The 14,457-nt window shown below is 46.9% G+C and overlaps 1 protein-coding gene and 1 long non-coding RNA gene across 3 annotated transcripts; one reads left to right on the forward strand and one right to left on the reverse strand.

Annotated features, from left to right (window-relative positions):
* Nucleotides 1-757: 757 nt before the first annotated feature.
* BNIP1 (BCL2 interacting protein 1) lies at nucleotides 758-13,837 on the reverse strand. 2 transcript variants are annotated; one of them, XR_011491284.1, is made up of 7 exons: nucleotides 13,493-13,837; nucleotides 11,197-11,289; nucleotides 9,865-9,956; nucleotides 6,404-6,505; nucleotides 4,479-4,597; nucleotides 3,298-3,503; nucleotides 1,162-1,349 (listed from the first exon to the last, which is right to left on the reverse strand). XR_011491284.1 is itself a non-coding variant. In XM_020910155.2 (6 exons), exons 1-6 carry the CDS (start codon nucleotides 13,745-13,747, stop codon nucleotides 1,153-1,155), a joined length of 858 nt encoding a protein of 285 aa, XP_020765814.2. In that variant the 3' UTR covers nucleotides 758-1,152. The 2 variants fall into 2 exon arrangements, 1 of the variants encoding a protein (XP_020765814.2); XM_020910155.2 differs by lacking the exon at nucleotides 3,298-3,503 and having other exon boundaries at nucleotides 758-1,349; nucleotides 13,493-13,747.
* Nucleotides 12,896-13,959, forward strand: LOC139038290 (uncharacterized). The gene is made up of 2 exons (XR_011491285.1): nucleotides 12,896-13,143; nucleotides 13,545-13,959. It is a non-coding gene; the product is annotated as an uncharacterized lncRNA (long non-coding RNA).
* Nucleotides 13,960-14,457: the final 498 nt, after the last annotated feature.

Here is a 14,457-nt window from a genome sequence, read left to right on the forward strand (position 1 = left end):
CTTACATTCTTGTGGATTCTCTAATGGAGTCTACAAGCATCTCTATACAGACCATCACTCACACAGCACAGGCAGGGAAGTTGAGGCTTAGTGACATAAGGTAACTTGCCATGGTCATGTGGTTTCTTAGCAGCAGAATCAAGACTCAAAACCAACTCTTTTAACTAAGGTTCAAATCCACATTCTTTCCACTTTCTCCTCTGCCCCCACATTACCCTCCCAGGGCCTCTGGGGCTATAAATAGTGGGGGAGGCTGGGATTTTGTGGGCGAGGTCAGCCAGGCCTTTAGCACAAGGAGACACTAACATCTCCCAACCAAGCCTGGCTTGGGCCCTGCTCCCCGCCAGGTCTCAATAGAACTCAGGCCCAGACAGGCCCCAGCTTATCACTAGCTTCACTCTCTGGGTTATATTTAGCCCTGGACCTCAAAGAGAAAGGTGTGGGCCAGCCCCTGAGACAGTGCACAACCCCCAGCCACTGTGTGCAGAGAGGGTGTCCGCCCTGGCCTCTTCAGACGCTGCTGCGAGCCGCCGCCAGCGGGAGGCGCACACTCCATCCTGAGGGCCTGTGGGATCTTGTCTGTCTTGCTCCTTGGGAGACCATGGCAGCCTCTAGAACACTCTGCTTCTGTGTGGCTGTTGCTTAATAATTCTTTGTTGAGCAAACAAATCGATGATCCGAGTTCAAGTTCTAGATAGCTGGACATCAAGCACAGGCACACGAATCCCCAGAGGAATGCCTTAGAAAACCAAATGCATTTCATGCTATTAAATACAGTCAACTTTATTCAAGGAATGGATGTGAGTTTTCACCCTCCTTCTCCCCCTCTTCTCTTCCCTCCTCCAGATCTGGCATTAAGGCTGCAAGGGGCAGGGGGACATGGGAGGGACATCAAATCCTGGAGGCCAGCCCGGGTGTCCCAAGCGACTGCCACCCCAGTGAGTGAGGGCTCTCAGCGTCCCTGCAGGTGTCCCGATGACAGGCTCCCTCCTGGTCCTCTGCTCAGCCCAGCACACCAGCCCCTGCAGAAACTCCCGGGGCTGTCTCCATCTCGCCTGCTTTGCACCTGAAGCAGGCTGGGGCCAGAGCTCAGGAGCGCGGCCAGACCCTGACAGCAGAGTTCAGAGGGCAGAAGCTGGCAGCTCTCAGACCTCACAAAAATGGAAAGAGCCGTTTTTTCAAAATATAGAGGACTGTAGCAAGAAAGAGGGCCAGTGCAAGGAAAATGAGAAGCTTGTCTGTCAGCTCTCGGCGATTATATTTTGTGATGAGCTTCCGTCCCAACTGGATGGTCCCTGACATGGATTTGAATTCTTCATTTGCATCCAGGATAGTCCGTGAAGAATTAACTGAAACAAAAGAGGGAGGGAGCATGACTCAGAAACTGTATGGCACCACACCCAGAGGCCTCGCTGGCCAGGTTCCCGGTATAACACTGCGCTTGGGAGCAAGGTCCCCCGAGCCAGGACAAAAGATGTGAAGACAGGCAACACGGAGGAGCAAGAACAAGGACAGGGCGAGGAGAGGCAGCTCCCTGGGTTCCACCCAGCTGAGAGCGGGGTGTGGTTTGCTTACACATACAGTCACAGGGCCGTAACTAGGAGTCCTCCCAACGTGGACACCAACAGGGAAAAGGGCAGAGAACGGCTCCTTTCCTCACCACCAACCTCCACTTTCTGAAGGAGGCAGACACTGCTGAGAAGGACCGGTGGTCACAAAACTAACCCAGGTGACCGTGGACAGGCACTGTGAGGTCTCTGTGGGGACAGGACTCTGCACCCGCGAGGTGCACCCTGCCAGGACACCTGCTGGTCAGATCTGCTCTTTGCAGATCCACTCCCTGTGAAAGAGCTGGGGTGCCCTGGGCCCTGCCACACACTCTCATACAAGCCAGTCCTTCAGTCCGGGGACACTGGCTATAGTGTTAAACACGTGATGCCCGTGCTTCAGCCCCCTGGGAAGAGGCACGCGTCCCTTAAGGTTCATTGTGCCCACGCATCAAACGAACTGGAGTACCGGTTACTGGGCCTGACGCTTAGGGAAGAAGGCTTACCTGGCAAGATTCCTCTATAGAGCCTAACAGGGCATCATCAGAATATCCCTAGAGTGAAGAGCTGTCAAGTGAGAAGGCCGGGTGTGAAGAACAGCATGTGAGATGCTTCCATATACGTAACAAAGGAGGGGATCACTAACACCTGTTTGTACTATGCACGCTGGAGAGTCTCAGAAGGTTATGAGAGAAAGTGGGAGCAGTGGGCGCCTCTGGGGAGCAGGCCTGGAGGTCGGGGCAGGGGGAGGTCTGAAGGCAGAGCTGTTCCCGCCTGTGCCGTCCAGGGCTGAGAAGCCAGTGCTGACCGCAACAAGCCACACGGCCCATGAGGAAGTCAAACATGCCCCATCCAAACCGCGACGTCCCTATAGGCAGATACCCACATGATTTCAGAGATTCAGTATGGAAAAAGAGAGATGTAAAATCTCTCATAGTAATTTTCACTATGAATTGCATATTGAAATATTTAAATATATTATCACAATCAATTTCATACCTTTGTTTTTACTTTTTTTAATGTGCCTAATGAAAATTTTAAGCATGTGGCTCCCATGATGTTTCTAGAGGACAGTGCTGACCTGGAGGGCTCTTCCCTTGACTATGTCATTTATTTTACCTTTTTACAAAATTACAAGTTAGTAAGCGAATAAATTACCAGAGGAAGTAGAGCAGTAGCCCGAAAAACACAGATGAGTACAAACACACACTCAGATAACAAAAGTCCGTCTCAGTCCTCTTTCTCCACGCCTCCCGCCATGCTGAAAACCTAAGTAAGACTCTCTGAAGTAAAAATCTAACTGGCTTTTCCTTTTAAGCTTTCTTTACAGAGAACTTTAACCACCACAAAAGCAGACAGAACAGAATCATGAAATGCCAAGTGCCATCGCCTATACCCAAGAACCATCAACTCCCTGGTAATCCTGTCCCCTCATAACCCCCATATGATTCTGGCCCCCCTACAATTTTGCAGCAAATTCCAGACATCATATCCTTAACGGGCTTTAAAAACACACACACACACAAAGAACTGCAGTCCTAATAGATTTTTAAATCAAGCTGAATTTATGAGTCATAAGGCAAGGATTAATAACCATTCTTCTTTCTTCAATGGCCATCTCGCCTCTAACGTTTGCCCCCAAAACAAACCTCAACACCCCAGAAACCACCAGGATCTGTGTCCCCTTCTGAGCACGTAAATATACGGTCAGTTTCTGACCTGCATGCTGGGGTGGGTGCCTGTTACTCACACCAGAGCAGAAAAGCCCTGGACTCCAAGGCCAGGCCGGCTCCTCCTGCTCACATTCTCCTCGGGCCATGGCCCCAGCACACACTCAGAGGAGGTGACTGGCTGGTTCTGAGCCTATAAATGCCCAGATAAGTTTCAAACACAGGCAGTGACCTCGGGGACAAGCTCCTTGATTTTCTTTTTGCTTCTGCCTGTTAGGATAGTGCACTGGAAACAAACAAAAAAAAGAGTGGTTCAAAATTGCAGATAATTTTTAGGGGTGATGCTAGTATTATAGTTTTTTGTTTCAAAAGTCTATCTTTTAGAAAGATATATGGAAGTATTTATATGGATGACGTCTGAGATTTGCTTCAAAGTAATAAAGATGGGGGCAGAGTGAGGACAGAGTTGAAAGACTGGCCAGGAGCTGACCACTGCTGAAGCTGCGTGATGGTTCCTGGGACTCACATACAAGGCTCTCTACTTTCGTACTGTGTGAAGCCTCCAAAGCTATCTCAGAGTAAATGCTCTTCCTCTGTTTTCCTATAGGGAGGATCCTGGGCAGATAAGCCATGCTGGGAAAGCTGCTGGGGAGAACCAGATGATCTCAAGCTCAGCCTCTGACTGTGTCTTTCAAAAGGAGCTCCCAGGACTTCCCTGGTTGTCCAGTGGGGAAGACGCCACGTGTCCAATGCAAGGGGCATGAGTTTGATCCCCAGTAGGGAAACTAGGGTCCCACATGCTACACAGCGCAGCCAAGAAGTAAAAAATACATATGTAAATATATAAATAAAAGGAGCTCACAGTAAAAGCAACATTGGGGAGTACAATTGTAAGTTGACGTTCTAGTAGACCAGCTGGCAGCCAATAACCAATCATCTCTCTGCTTGGCCAGAAGGGTCCCCAGAGCCTGAGATGAAAGACAGACTCCCAAGCTCCCCCCTACGCCTGTTGGCACCCACTCTCCAGGAGAGTCCTTCCGAACATATTGATGGGGTGTGTGGATCTCTCAGGACAACTATAAAAACCAAAATGGGAAATGAGAGCAGTGCATCCCAAGTGGGTAAGACCAAGCCATCACAGAAATGAGAAGCCACACAGATCAGTAAGGCGGGGCAGGTGTGGGCAGAGGCCGAGGAGCCCAGGCGTGAGAGGCCTGGAGCCCGGCAGCAGCCTGCCACCGCAGGCCTGGCCTGACTTTACCCAGCGTCTGCATGGCTTCCTCGCTCTGCTGGACCTGCTGGGACATCATCCTGCTGATCCCCATGAGGCTCTCTGTGATGGCGCTGGACGTCTGGGCCAGGCTCTCTTTGGCAGTTTTCCTAGAAGTACAGAGTGGGAGGAGGAATGTCAACAAAAGCCCAGCTCAAGAAAGCACCGGATTCAAACAAGATCCCACATTTTAATCTATGAAATCAGTACATATTTTTTAAATGGTCATACTTAATGGTGGCAAAGGACTTCCTCCAATGGCTCAGTGGTGAAGAATCCACCTGCAAGGCAGGAGACTCGGGAGAAGAGGGTTCGATCCCTGGGTTGAGAAGGTCCCCTCAAGGAGGAAATGGCAACCCACTCCAGTATTCTTGCTTGGGAAATTCCATGGACAGAGGAGTCTGGCAGGCTATAGTCCATGGGTTCACAAAGAGCCTGACATGACTGAGTGGCTCAGCACACATGCGATGGTGGCAAGGGCATGCCGAGAGCACGTACTTGAAGACTGCTGGTAGGAACGTCCACTGGTGCTACCTTCTGAGAGCCAACTGGTAATATGTATTAGGAGTCTTAGCAGTGTTCATGCCTTTGACCCAATAATCTCATCCCTGGGAATCTCTCCAAGGAAATACACAGAATATGGACAAAGCTTTATGTACTGACATGTGCCCTGGTGTGTTGTTCATAATACTGACATAACTAGACATACAAACACACAAGCAGGGGATTAGTTAATATAAGGGAATACTATGTACTATTAAAATTTTGTTTAAAGAGCTTTTTAAAAAAAACAGGATGTCTTTGTGCAATAATACTAAGTGAAGAATAGGAGACTACATTTAACATTCAGTTCAGTTCAGTTGCTCAGTTGTGTCCCACTCTTTGTGACCGCAAGAACTGCAGCACACCAGACTTCCCTGTCCACCACCAACTCCCGGAGCCTGCTCAAACTCATCTCCATTGAGTTGGTGATGCCATCCAACCATCTCATCTTCTGTTGTCCCCTTCTCCTCCTGCCTTCAACCTTTGTCAGCATCAGGGTCTTTTCAAATGAGTCAGTTCTTCGCATCAGGTGGCCAAAGTATTGGAGCTTCAGCTTCAGCGTCAGTCCTTCCAATGAACACCCAGGATTGATCTCCTTTAGGATGGACTGGCTGGATCTCCTTGCAGTCCAAGGGACTCTCAGGAGTCTTCTCCAACACCACAGTTCAAAAGCATCAATTCTTCAGTGCTCAGCCTTCTTTATGGCACAACTCTCACGTCCATACATGACCACTGGGAAAATCATTACTTTGACTATACACACCTTTATCAGAAAAGTAATGTCTCTGCTTTTTAATATGTTTCCAAGCATCTTTTAACTTCATGGCTGCAGCCACCATCTACAGTGATTCTGGAGCCCAAGAAAATAAATTCTGTCACAGTTTCCATTGTTTCCCCATCTATTTGCCATGAAGTGATGGGACCAGATAATGTATGGTACCATACTGACTTAATAAAAAATATGGAAGAAAAAATAATGAAAGGAGGCAATATATCAAAACAGTTGTGAACAGCACAATTCATACTTTCACTTTGTGATTCACATTTTACCAATTTACTAAAAATAAGAACGTATTTCTTTGGACTTCCCTGGTGGTCCAGTGGCTAAGACTCTGCGCTCCCAAGGCAGGGGGCCAAGGTTCAATCCCTGATCAGGGATCTAGATCCTACATGCTGCAGCAAAGACCTGGTGCAGCTAAATAAATAAATTTGTTTAAAAAAAAAGAATATATTTCTTTTATACTTAAAAAAATTACTTATAAAATATCAATTTTATGCTAAAAACAAGAGAGGGTTCCCCACAGTAGGTTTTGCATGTTGCTAACTGCTGTCTATTCTGTCATCAAAACCCAGAAAGACAAGAAGATACATACCTCTGCCGGAATAGGTCTCCTCCCTGGAGAAGTTCTGCTTTCTCTAGGTTGTCGATAGCAATTTTGCAAGTGAGGTTAGCCTTCCTCCATGAGGTCTGATTGCTGGAATTACAAAGGTCGTGTGTGAGTTTCTCTTGATGCCAACAGGCTATCCATCAATTCAAGTCACAGCAGTCTTCCAGCCAGCCAGGGAGTGATGTGGAGGCCACCTGTGTGTAGCCCAGAGTCCATCACCCGTCCCAACACTTCCCCTTCTTGGTTGCCCTGGAAGCTCTTTCCATTCTCCTACCACCCATAACAGTCCCTCTCCCCCAGGGCAGGCTGAGGGAGAAGCCTGGTCATAGCATCCCTGTATTTACAGCCTGCGATGGCTCCACTTCAGGGGAACATCCAAACTCCCCAGCTGGGTGCATGCGGCCCTGTTCAAAGTCATCTCCTACACATTACTGTTCTGCCCACAGCGTGGCTTGGTTCTGCTCCTGGAGAACCATGCCTCTTTCATCTTTGTATCACCAGTACCCAGGACAACAGTTATTGACCCATTAGCTACTCAATCAATATAGGCAGGAGGAAGTAGAAAAATCGGTATGAGACAGTTTTCTTCAATATTTCTTCAAGGTTTGCTGTTCTTTCACCAGTGGTCCCCAACCTTTTTGGCACCAGGGTCTGATTTCATGGAAGACAATTTTTCCATGGATCAGTGGGGGTGGAGGGTAGTTATGGGATGATTCAAGTGCATTACATTTACTGTGCCCTCTGCTTCTATTTTGGGGCAATCTCAGGATACTCCGCCTTGACTTTAGGGTTAGGGTTCGAGGTCTTACGAGAATCGAATGCTGCCACTTCCAGGACAGGAAGCAGAGCTCAGATAGTAATGCAAGAGTTGAAGAACAGCTGTAAATAAAGATGAAACTTTGTTCGGTTGCCCACCACTCACCTCACGCTGTGTGGCCTGATTCCTAACAGGTCATGGACTGGTACTGGCCTGTGGCCCAAGGGTTGGAGACGCCTGCTTTACAAACCACAGACCAATCGTGGACAACACAAACACAGTGTACTAGCAGGGCCCAGTCTGACACGATTTATTCACATTTTGTACCTGATCTTTGTGACAACTCAAATCAGTGAACGGTTTCCTGAAGTCAGAGTGGGGGGTCTTTGTTTTTCGTGCGTGTGTAAAACGTTTTATTGATGCAGTTGATACGTAATGCTGGGTTGATTCCTGCTGAACTTTGTTTTTTGTGCGTGTGTAAAACGTTTTATTGACGCAGTTGACACGTAATGCTGGGTTGATTCCTGCTGAACTTTGTTTTTCGTGCGTGTGTAAAACGTTTTGACGCAGTTGATACGTAATGCTGGGCTGATTCCTGCTGAAAAGCAGTGTCTTGGTTGCGCATGTCTTCCTTTTCACACTTTTTCCATTGTGGTTTATCACAGGATAGCGAATATAGTTCCCTGCGCTGTACAGCAGGACCTTGCTGCTTATCCATCTTATATATACTAGTTTGCATCTGCTAATCTCAAACTTTCAGTCCTTCTCTCCCCCACTTACCCTCCTCCTTGGCCACCAGAGATCTGTTCTGTGAGTAAGTCTGTGTCTGTTTCACAGATACGATCACTGTCATATTTTAGATCCCACTTATCATATGGCATTAGTCTTTTTCTTTCTCACTTATTTGCTAGGATGATAATCTCTAGGTCCATCCATGTTGCTGCAAATGGCATTATTTCAATGTTTTTTATGGCTGACTAGTATCCTGTTATGCATATATACCACATCTTCTTTATCCATTCATCTACTGATGGACATTTAGGTTGCAGACATGCCTTGGCTACTGTGAATAGTGCTGTTATTCACTTGAACATAGAGGTACGTGCATCTTCTTGAATTATAGTTTTGTCTGGATATATACCCAAGAGTGGGACTGCTGGATCATATGGTAACTCTGTTTTCAGCTTTTTGAGAAACCTCCATACTGTTGTCCATAGTGGCTGCACCAACTTACACTGGAGTGAGACCCTTGTTGATGGACTATGAAAGAGTTAACTGGGCTCCTCAGAGAAGCAAACTCATGCGCTAGAGCTCTTACACAGCTGGCTCAAATCAACTGTGCTAACTTCCGGGATATTTAAAAAGGCAAACGAGAGTCCACAAACTGGTAGGCTGGCATTTTGAATAGCACCTCTAGGCTGAAAATGTTCAAATGAGCTCTCTGATGCCTGACCAGCATCTATGATGCTGGCTCACACGTGAATTAATTCTATTTGTAACTGTTTACAAGGGCGTTCTGCTGATCCCCACAATGCAGAGATGACTGAGCAACAGTACCTGCCCTCAGGGACTCACATTTACTGGGGAGAAAGACAAACAAAAACATTTACTGTACGTGTGATGAGCACCATAACCCAGGTGAGCACCAGCACTGTTTCAAGATGCAAATGCCAAAGCATTAACTTCCCGCTTTCTCTCCTCTGCCCGGGAACTAGACACCCTGAACGGCCACACTCAACTTTAACCCATGCTGAGGTGGTTTTGCTGCTGTAACTTGATAGATTTTACACAAGGAGGCCTCGTCACTCAGTCTTTATAATTGAGCCCCCATGGTGGAGAGGGAAAGAAAAACCATCAGAAGCCAAAGATCATTGGTCGCCACTCACACCCCTCCCTCCTCACAAGAGCCTCCACCGTGCCCGTGTCTTTGTCAGTCTCTGTCCTCCTGACATCTGGGCATTATACACAGAGCTGCTGTCAGCACGGACGATGCTGGGGCATCACTCAGATCAGAAACACAGCTGTGGACAGAGACAGCTGTGACAAAGTTAGACCAGTTAACAACACGAAGAGAAAACCGACGAGGATGGGCCCAGGACAGGGACTTCAAAAGAGAAGGATCTAGAAAAGCTGGTGGGGACCTCCAGCATCTCTGTAGTAATAATCCTCTTTATGATTGTCATGTGGACATCAAATGTGAAGGGGCAGGCACTGTGTCATGCTGTCAGACGGCTTTGCTGGAAAAGTCCCCTAATTCAATACCAAGAGATAGCATATACTTCAATTATATTATCAAGGATTAGCATACAGATGCAATGAAAACTTCAATTCTATTTAACATAAGCTTATTTACATTGTTTTGTCTCATTTTTTTTAAGATAAAGTCCTATTCAGAACTTTCTAAGTTTTGGTCTGTCTTAAGTAGGTTCACCTTCAGTGGACTTTTTCTGCTATCAATTCTCTTTAGATTAAAAAGGACCTTATATTACAGAAGCAATGATTTTTCTGCTTTTTAAAAAATACCGCATAATGTTAAACATGCTTTTGTAAACTATGCACAGTCCCACCTACCCAACAGCCCCTGCTGACCCCCAGCTTTGGCAGGTTTACTAGGCAAACTCAGGCCCAAGCCTCCCAGGGAGCAAGCAGCCCAGCGGAGGCCACTGGCAGGAGGCCAGGCCCCACCCACCTGAGCATCTGCTTTTTGTGATTCTCCACTTCTTGGAGCAGAACTTGCTTCTCTGACTCTTTGTCTTGCTCTTTAGCCGACTGCTCAAGCTCCTTTGAGAGGAAATCAGCTCTATGTTAAAATGGTTTTGAAAGGTAATGAAAAACTGGAAAGCGCTTCTATCAGTTATGCAACAGCACCTGAACACCCGCCTAGAACAGAAGACTCAGGAATGCTGCTTCACACACAACAAACATCCTTCCACACAGATAGCTGTGTAAAAGGGAAGAAAGGACCATCCTCAAGACCTCAAAATGAGAAAGGAACTACGAGTCAGAGCAGTCTTCCCGTGAGGGATGTGAGGCTGCCCTGGAGCAGGAGATGTGTTCCTGTAATCTAGGACGTACCTGAAGAGAAAAGGGGAAAAACTACAATAACATAGGAGCCTACTGACCCCCCTCTGGGATATGATGGAAACAGCACACTGCTATCTGTTTCTACATGTCCTCAATCCTGGTACACATTTCATCTTAGACTGAGTGGCAAACACGGTTTTCAAGTCCAGGTGGGGACAGAAAACGAAGCCTTGGCCACCTGAGGCTGGGAATTGGAACTGAGACCATTGCAAAGCCAGGACCACAAAGGGATACATATATCCTCAGTGAAAAGGTGAATGAGGAAAATCTCTGTCAACCTGCACAGAGAAATTGTGGAGTTTTTTTTTTTTTTTTTTTGTGGGGCCTAGCTAGAGGGATATAAATGTCTCCCCTGATTATAACCATGGAACTCCCCTCACAGGATCGAGGGTCCAAGTTTACCCTCCCTGAGTGGTTCAAGAACCTCCACAAGGATAAAAGAACAAAAAGTGCTCCCAGACTTGTGGTAATCCCAGGAGACCTGGTAAAAGCAAATGCAAAAACCTCTGAAGAGACTTATGTTCAACCCAGGTCGCACAAAAGCCCCATAGGTAAGGCCTTCTGAAAAGAAAGACTCAGAGCCCAGAACAAACACAAGGACACAACCATCCACCACAGTGAGGGACAGCAGACCTCACTTTCTTTTCGTCTAGAACTCTCTGGTTCTCTGTGACCAGAATTTCCATTTCTCCCACCTTGCCTCCCTCCCTCCCTTCTTCCCACACATCCATTCTTCCCCTCAGCGATGGTGCCCAATCTGTACCATCACAAGGGACATGCAGTGAACACCAGGAACAGTCCTGCTGTCATAGAGTTTACAGTCCATTAAAGAACCTAGATTTTAAACAAATCATTAACTTAATACATTTGCAAAACCTCTCCAATGCACATTCTTTTCTTTCCCCAGGTGCAGGGTCCCAGCTCCGCACTCACTCACCTGTATTCTGTGCCGCAGTTGCTGGAACTTCTCTTTCACTTTAGTGTTCAGTTCAGTAAGTGCACTTAATGGTCCTGAACAATCTCGAATATCCTAGGAGACATTGAAGAGATGAAGGGGCCTTTCTCAAGGCAATGAGAGGAAATGACACCCACTGTACAATGAGAGAGTTGGCTTAGACCACAACTAAGTTGGAGCTATTGATTTTAATTCATCCTAATCTTTGCTGTTTACCTCTGTAACACAAGCAGAAGCATTATAATTTACATTTTTTTCATCCCTCTTTGGAATAAGTCTGAGCGAGTAACATAGAAGCATAAACAGAAAGACAACAGTGCGACTTCCCTGGTGGTACAGTAGACAGGAAATCTGATGTTGCGGAGCAACTAAGCCCGCACACCACAACTGCTGAGCCTGCCTACTGCAACTACTGAAGGCCTGCGGGTCCTAGAGCCTGTGCTCCGTCACAAGAGAAGCCACGGCAATGAGAAGCCCATGCACTGCAACAAAGAGTAGCCCCCACTTGCTACAATTAGTGAAAGCCCATGAGCAGCAACGAAGACTCAGTGCAACCAAAAATTAATTAATAAATAAGTTTTCAAAAACAGAAATGAACTAAGGAACTAATAAGTCTTGACATTTAACAGAACACCACCCAGCCATTATAAAAGGCTTAAGGCAGCTTGTATATCTGACAAGAATGAACACCTGAGAGAGTACTGTAACTTTAGGTCTTTCCAACTTAAAAAGGAGGATGCTAAATACTTGGCATATGACAAGATGAACCTCTTTAAGATTAATTGCTTGATCTAACTTTACAAATCATCTATTAATACTATAAATCACACAGTTTACAGACATGTTCAAATGTAGATTTAGAATTTGTTTCTGGACATTCAGAATTACCAGGGCCAAGTAAAAAGCAGGCCCTAGAGTCAGACCATGTGGATTCAAATTCTGGTTGTAGAAATTTATCAGATGCATAATCCTGAAAAAGTTACCGAGGCTTCTGTGTCTCAGTTTCCTCATCACATGACCCACTTCATGACCAGGTACCCACATAAAGGGCTTAGCAGGAGTTGCCACACTCTAAGGATGTGCTAAATCTAGCTATAATCAATTGTTCTCTTCAGAAGAAAGCGAATCTTAGAGAGTGCAAAATGGGGCTGAAGCAATTTAGATCACCTGAAAAGCCAATTTCATTTTTATGACTCCTAAATTTATTTTTCTAGAATTGGCCCAGATGTTTTGTAGTTTATACATGGGAAACGTGAAGTTCAAAAAGTTTAAATGTTTGTATCAAGTTGTTCTTGTTCTCTGGATTACTCATTAAATAACAGTTCCATGCAACATTTCACAAGCTATAAATTTGCTTTATTTTGCACCTGATTTCCGTGGGGAGCTTACTTTCCTTTACCTTTTACCACAGCTAGATGCAGACTCTTACTCAGCATCTAAGGTTGAGTAACACTGCTGGAAATGAAAACGATCCGCCCAAAAGGAAGGTTTAAAACTCTTAGTTTCTTTTTGATAAACTAAAGGAACTATTTCTACGTTCCCAATTGCCAGTTGGTTTATTGCACGTTCCCAATTGCCAATTGGTTTATTGCACTATTACCTTCTACCCTTAATTGGCTTAGGCAAAGGATCTCAATCGCCCCATCTGTTAAACGAAGTAGACGCCAAGAATTTCCTCCAGGATGACTTTCATTGTCCGCGTCCCAGTTTTGCTATTATCTGCTTTCTGCTCAGGCAGACTCCTCTTCCTCATTTACACAATCACAACTACGGTCTAGGTCACGTTCATTTCACCCAGTACCTCCTGTGCCAGGTGGCCTTTGGTGCCACGGGGCATCAGACCAGCAGGGGGCGAGGCTGATGGCCTACAGGACGCTACTAAAGGATGGGGAGGACGGAGTCAGAAGGCGGGGCCAGGCAGGATGACAGGTACGTTTTGAGGCTGGCTGGGGGTGGCGAGGTGACAGCCAGGGGTGTGTAGGGGAGGTGCTACACAGAGGAAGCCCAGTTAGGAGCGGAGGTGGAGGAGGGGGTGTCCTGGGAGATGGCGAGCTAACGGCAGTCGGACGGAATATCAAGGCCAACGATCAAGGGGACGGAGGGGACGGGGCCAAGGGGCGGGACAGTTGAGGGGTAGTGGGCAGGGTGCTGGGCCAGTGGCCGCGGGGACTTGACCAAGTGGAGACAGCTCGGGAGTGAGACCGCTGAACTCAAAGAAGCCCAGCTGAGCTTGGATTTAGGACTGCTGGACCCTGGCGGGGATCCCGGGCATTAGTACCTGGATAAGCGCCTTCACCTCCAGGTCGAATTTGACAATCTCTTGGTTACAGATACGGACGTGGACATCTTGGACAGTCGCCATGTTGGAAATGCCGGCTACGGGAAGCCGCGGAGCCCAAGTTCCAACGCGTTTTCGCACCGGCTTCCTTCTTAACCTCCGGGTCTTGCGGCAGCGCCCCCTAGAGACCGGCCTGAGGCGAGCGAGGGTGGTGGCGCCAAGTCGCGTGGCCTTTGCCTGACACGTGGGAAGCATCAGTCGGCCTCTTGGTGTGGACCTAGAAGAAAGAAAGGAGGGAATTGTCAGGAACGCTTGAACAGGGGCCTCTCCCCATGTTCTGCCCATAAGCCATTCTAATGACTGCACGTTTCTTGCGCGGGGGCGGGGGGGCGGGGGAAGATTGGAAGAAAATTATCCATTGGGATGTCTCTGGAAGGTGGAATTAAACAATTTTTTATACTCCTTTAGACTTTCTTGTATTTTTCATATTTTCTACAATGGATATAAGTTGTGGGGTGAAAGAAAAAAAATAACAGATGTTATCACTACTTTTTTAAATGTATGAAATTCAAGGCAGTTTGCTAGGGTTAACAACTCCTGTCAGTTCAGCCCATGGTTGGAGGGATCTTTCTAAAATGCCCAACTGATCAAGTCATATTCCAACTTACAACCCTTCTCTGACTCCTGGCGTTTCCCTTTTGTGTGCAATTGGTTTTAATAAATGTACTTTGCTGGTGTAGTCTTGATGGATTAATGTAGTTTTTAACGGAAATGAAAGTCGCTTAGGCCTGTGACTCCATGGACTGTAACCTGCCAGGCTCCTCTGCCCATGGAATTTTCCAGGAAAGAATACTGGGGTGGTAGCCATTTCCTTTTCCAGGCGGATCTTCCCGACCCAGGGATTGAGCCTGGGTCTCCCGCGTTGCAGGCAGATTCTTTACCGTCTTCTGAGCCACCAGGGAAGC

Source organism: Odocoileus virginianus, chromosome 14 (assembly GCF_023699985.2).
Source record: "Odocoileus virginianus isolate 20LAN1187 ecotype Illinois chromosome 14, Ovbor_1.2, whole genome shotgun sequence".
Taxonomy (NCBI): domain Eukaryota; kingdom Metazoa; phylum Chordata; class Mammalia; order Artiodactyla; family Cervidae; genus Odocoileus; species Odocoileus virginianus.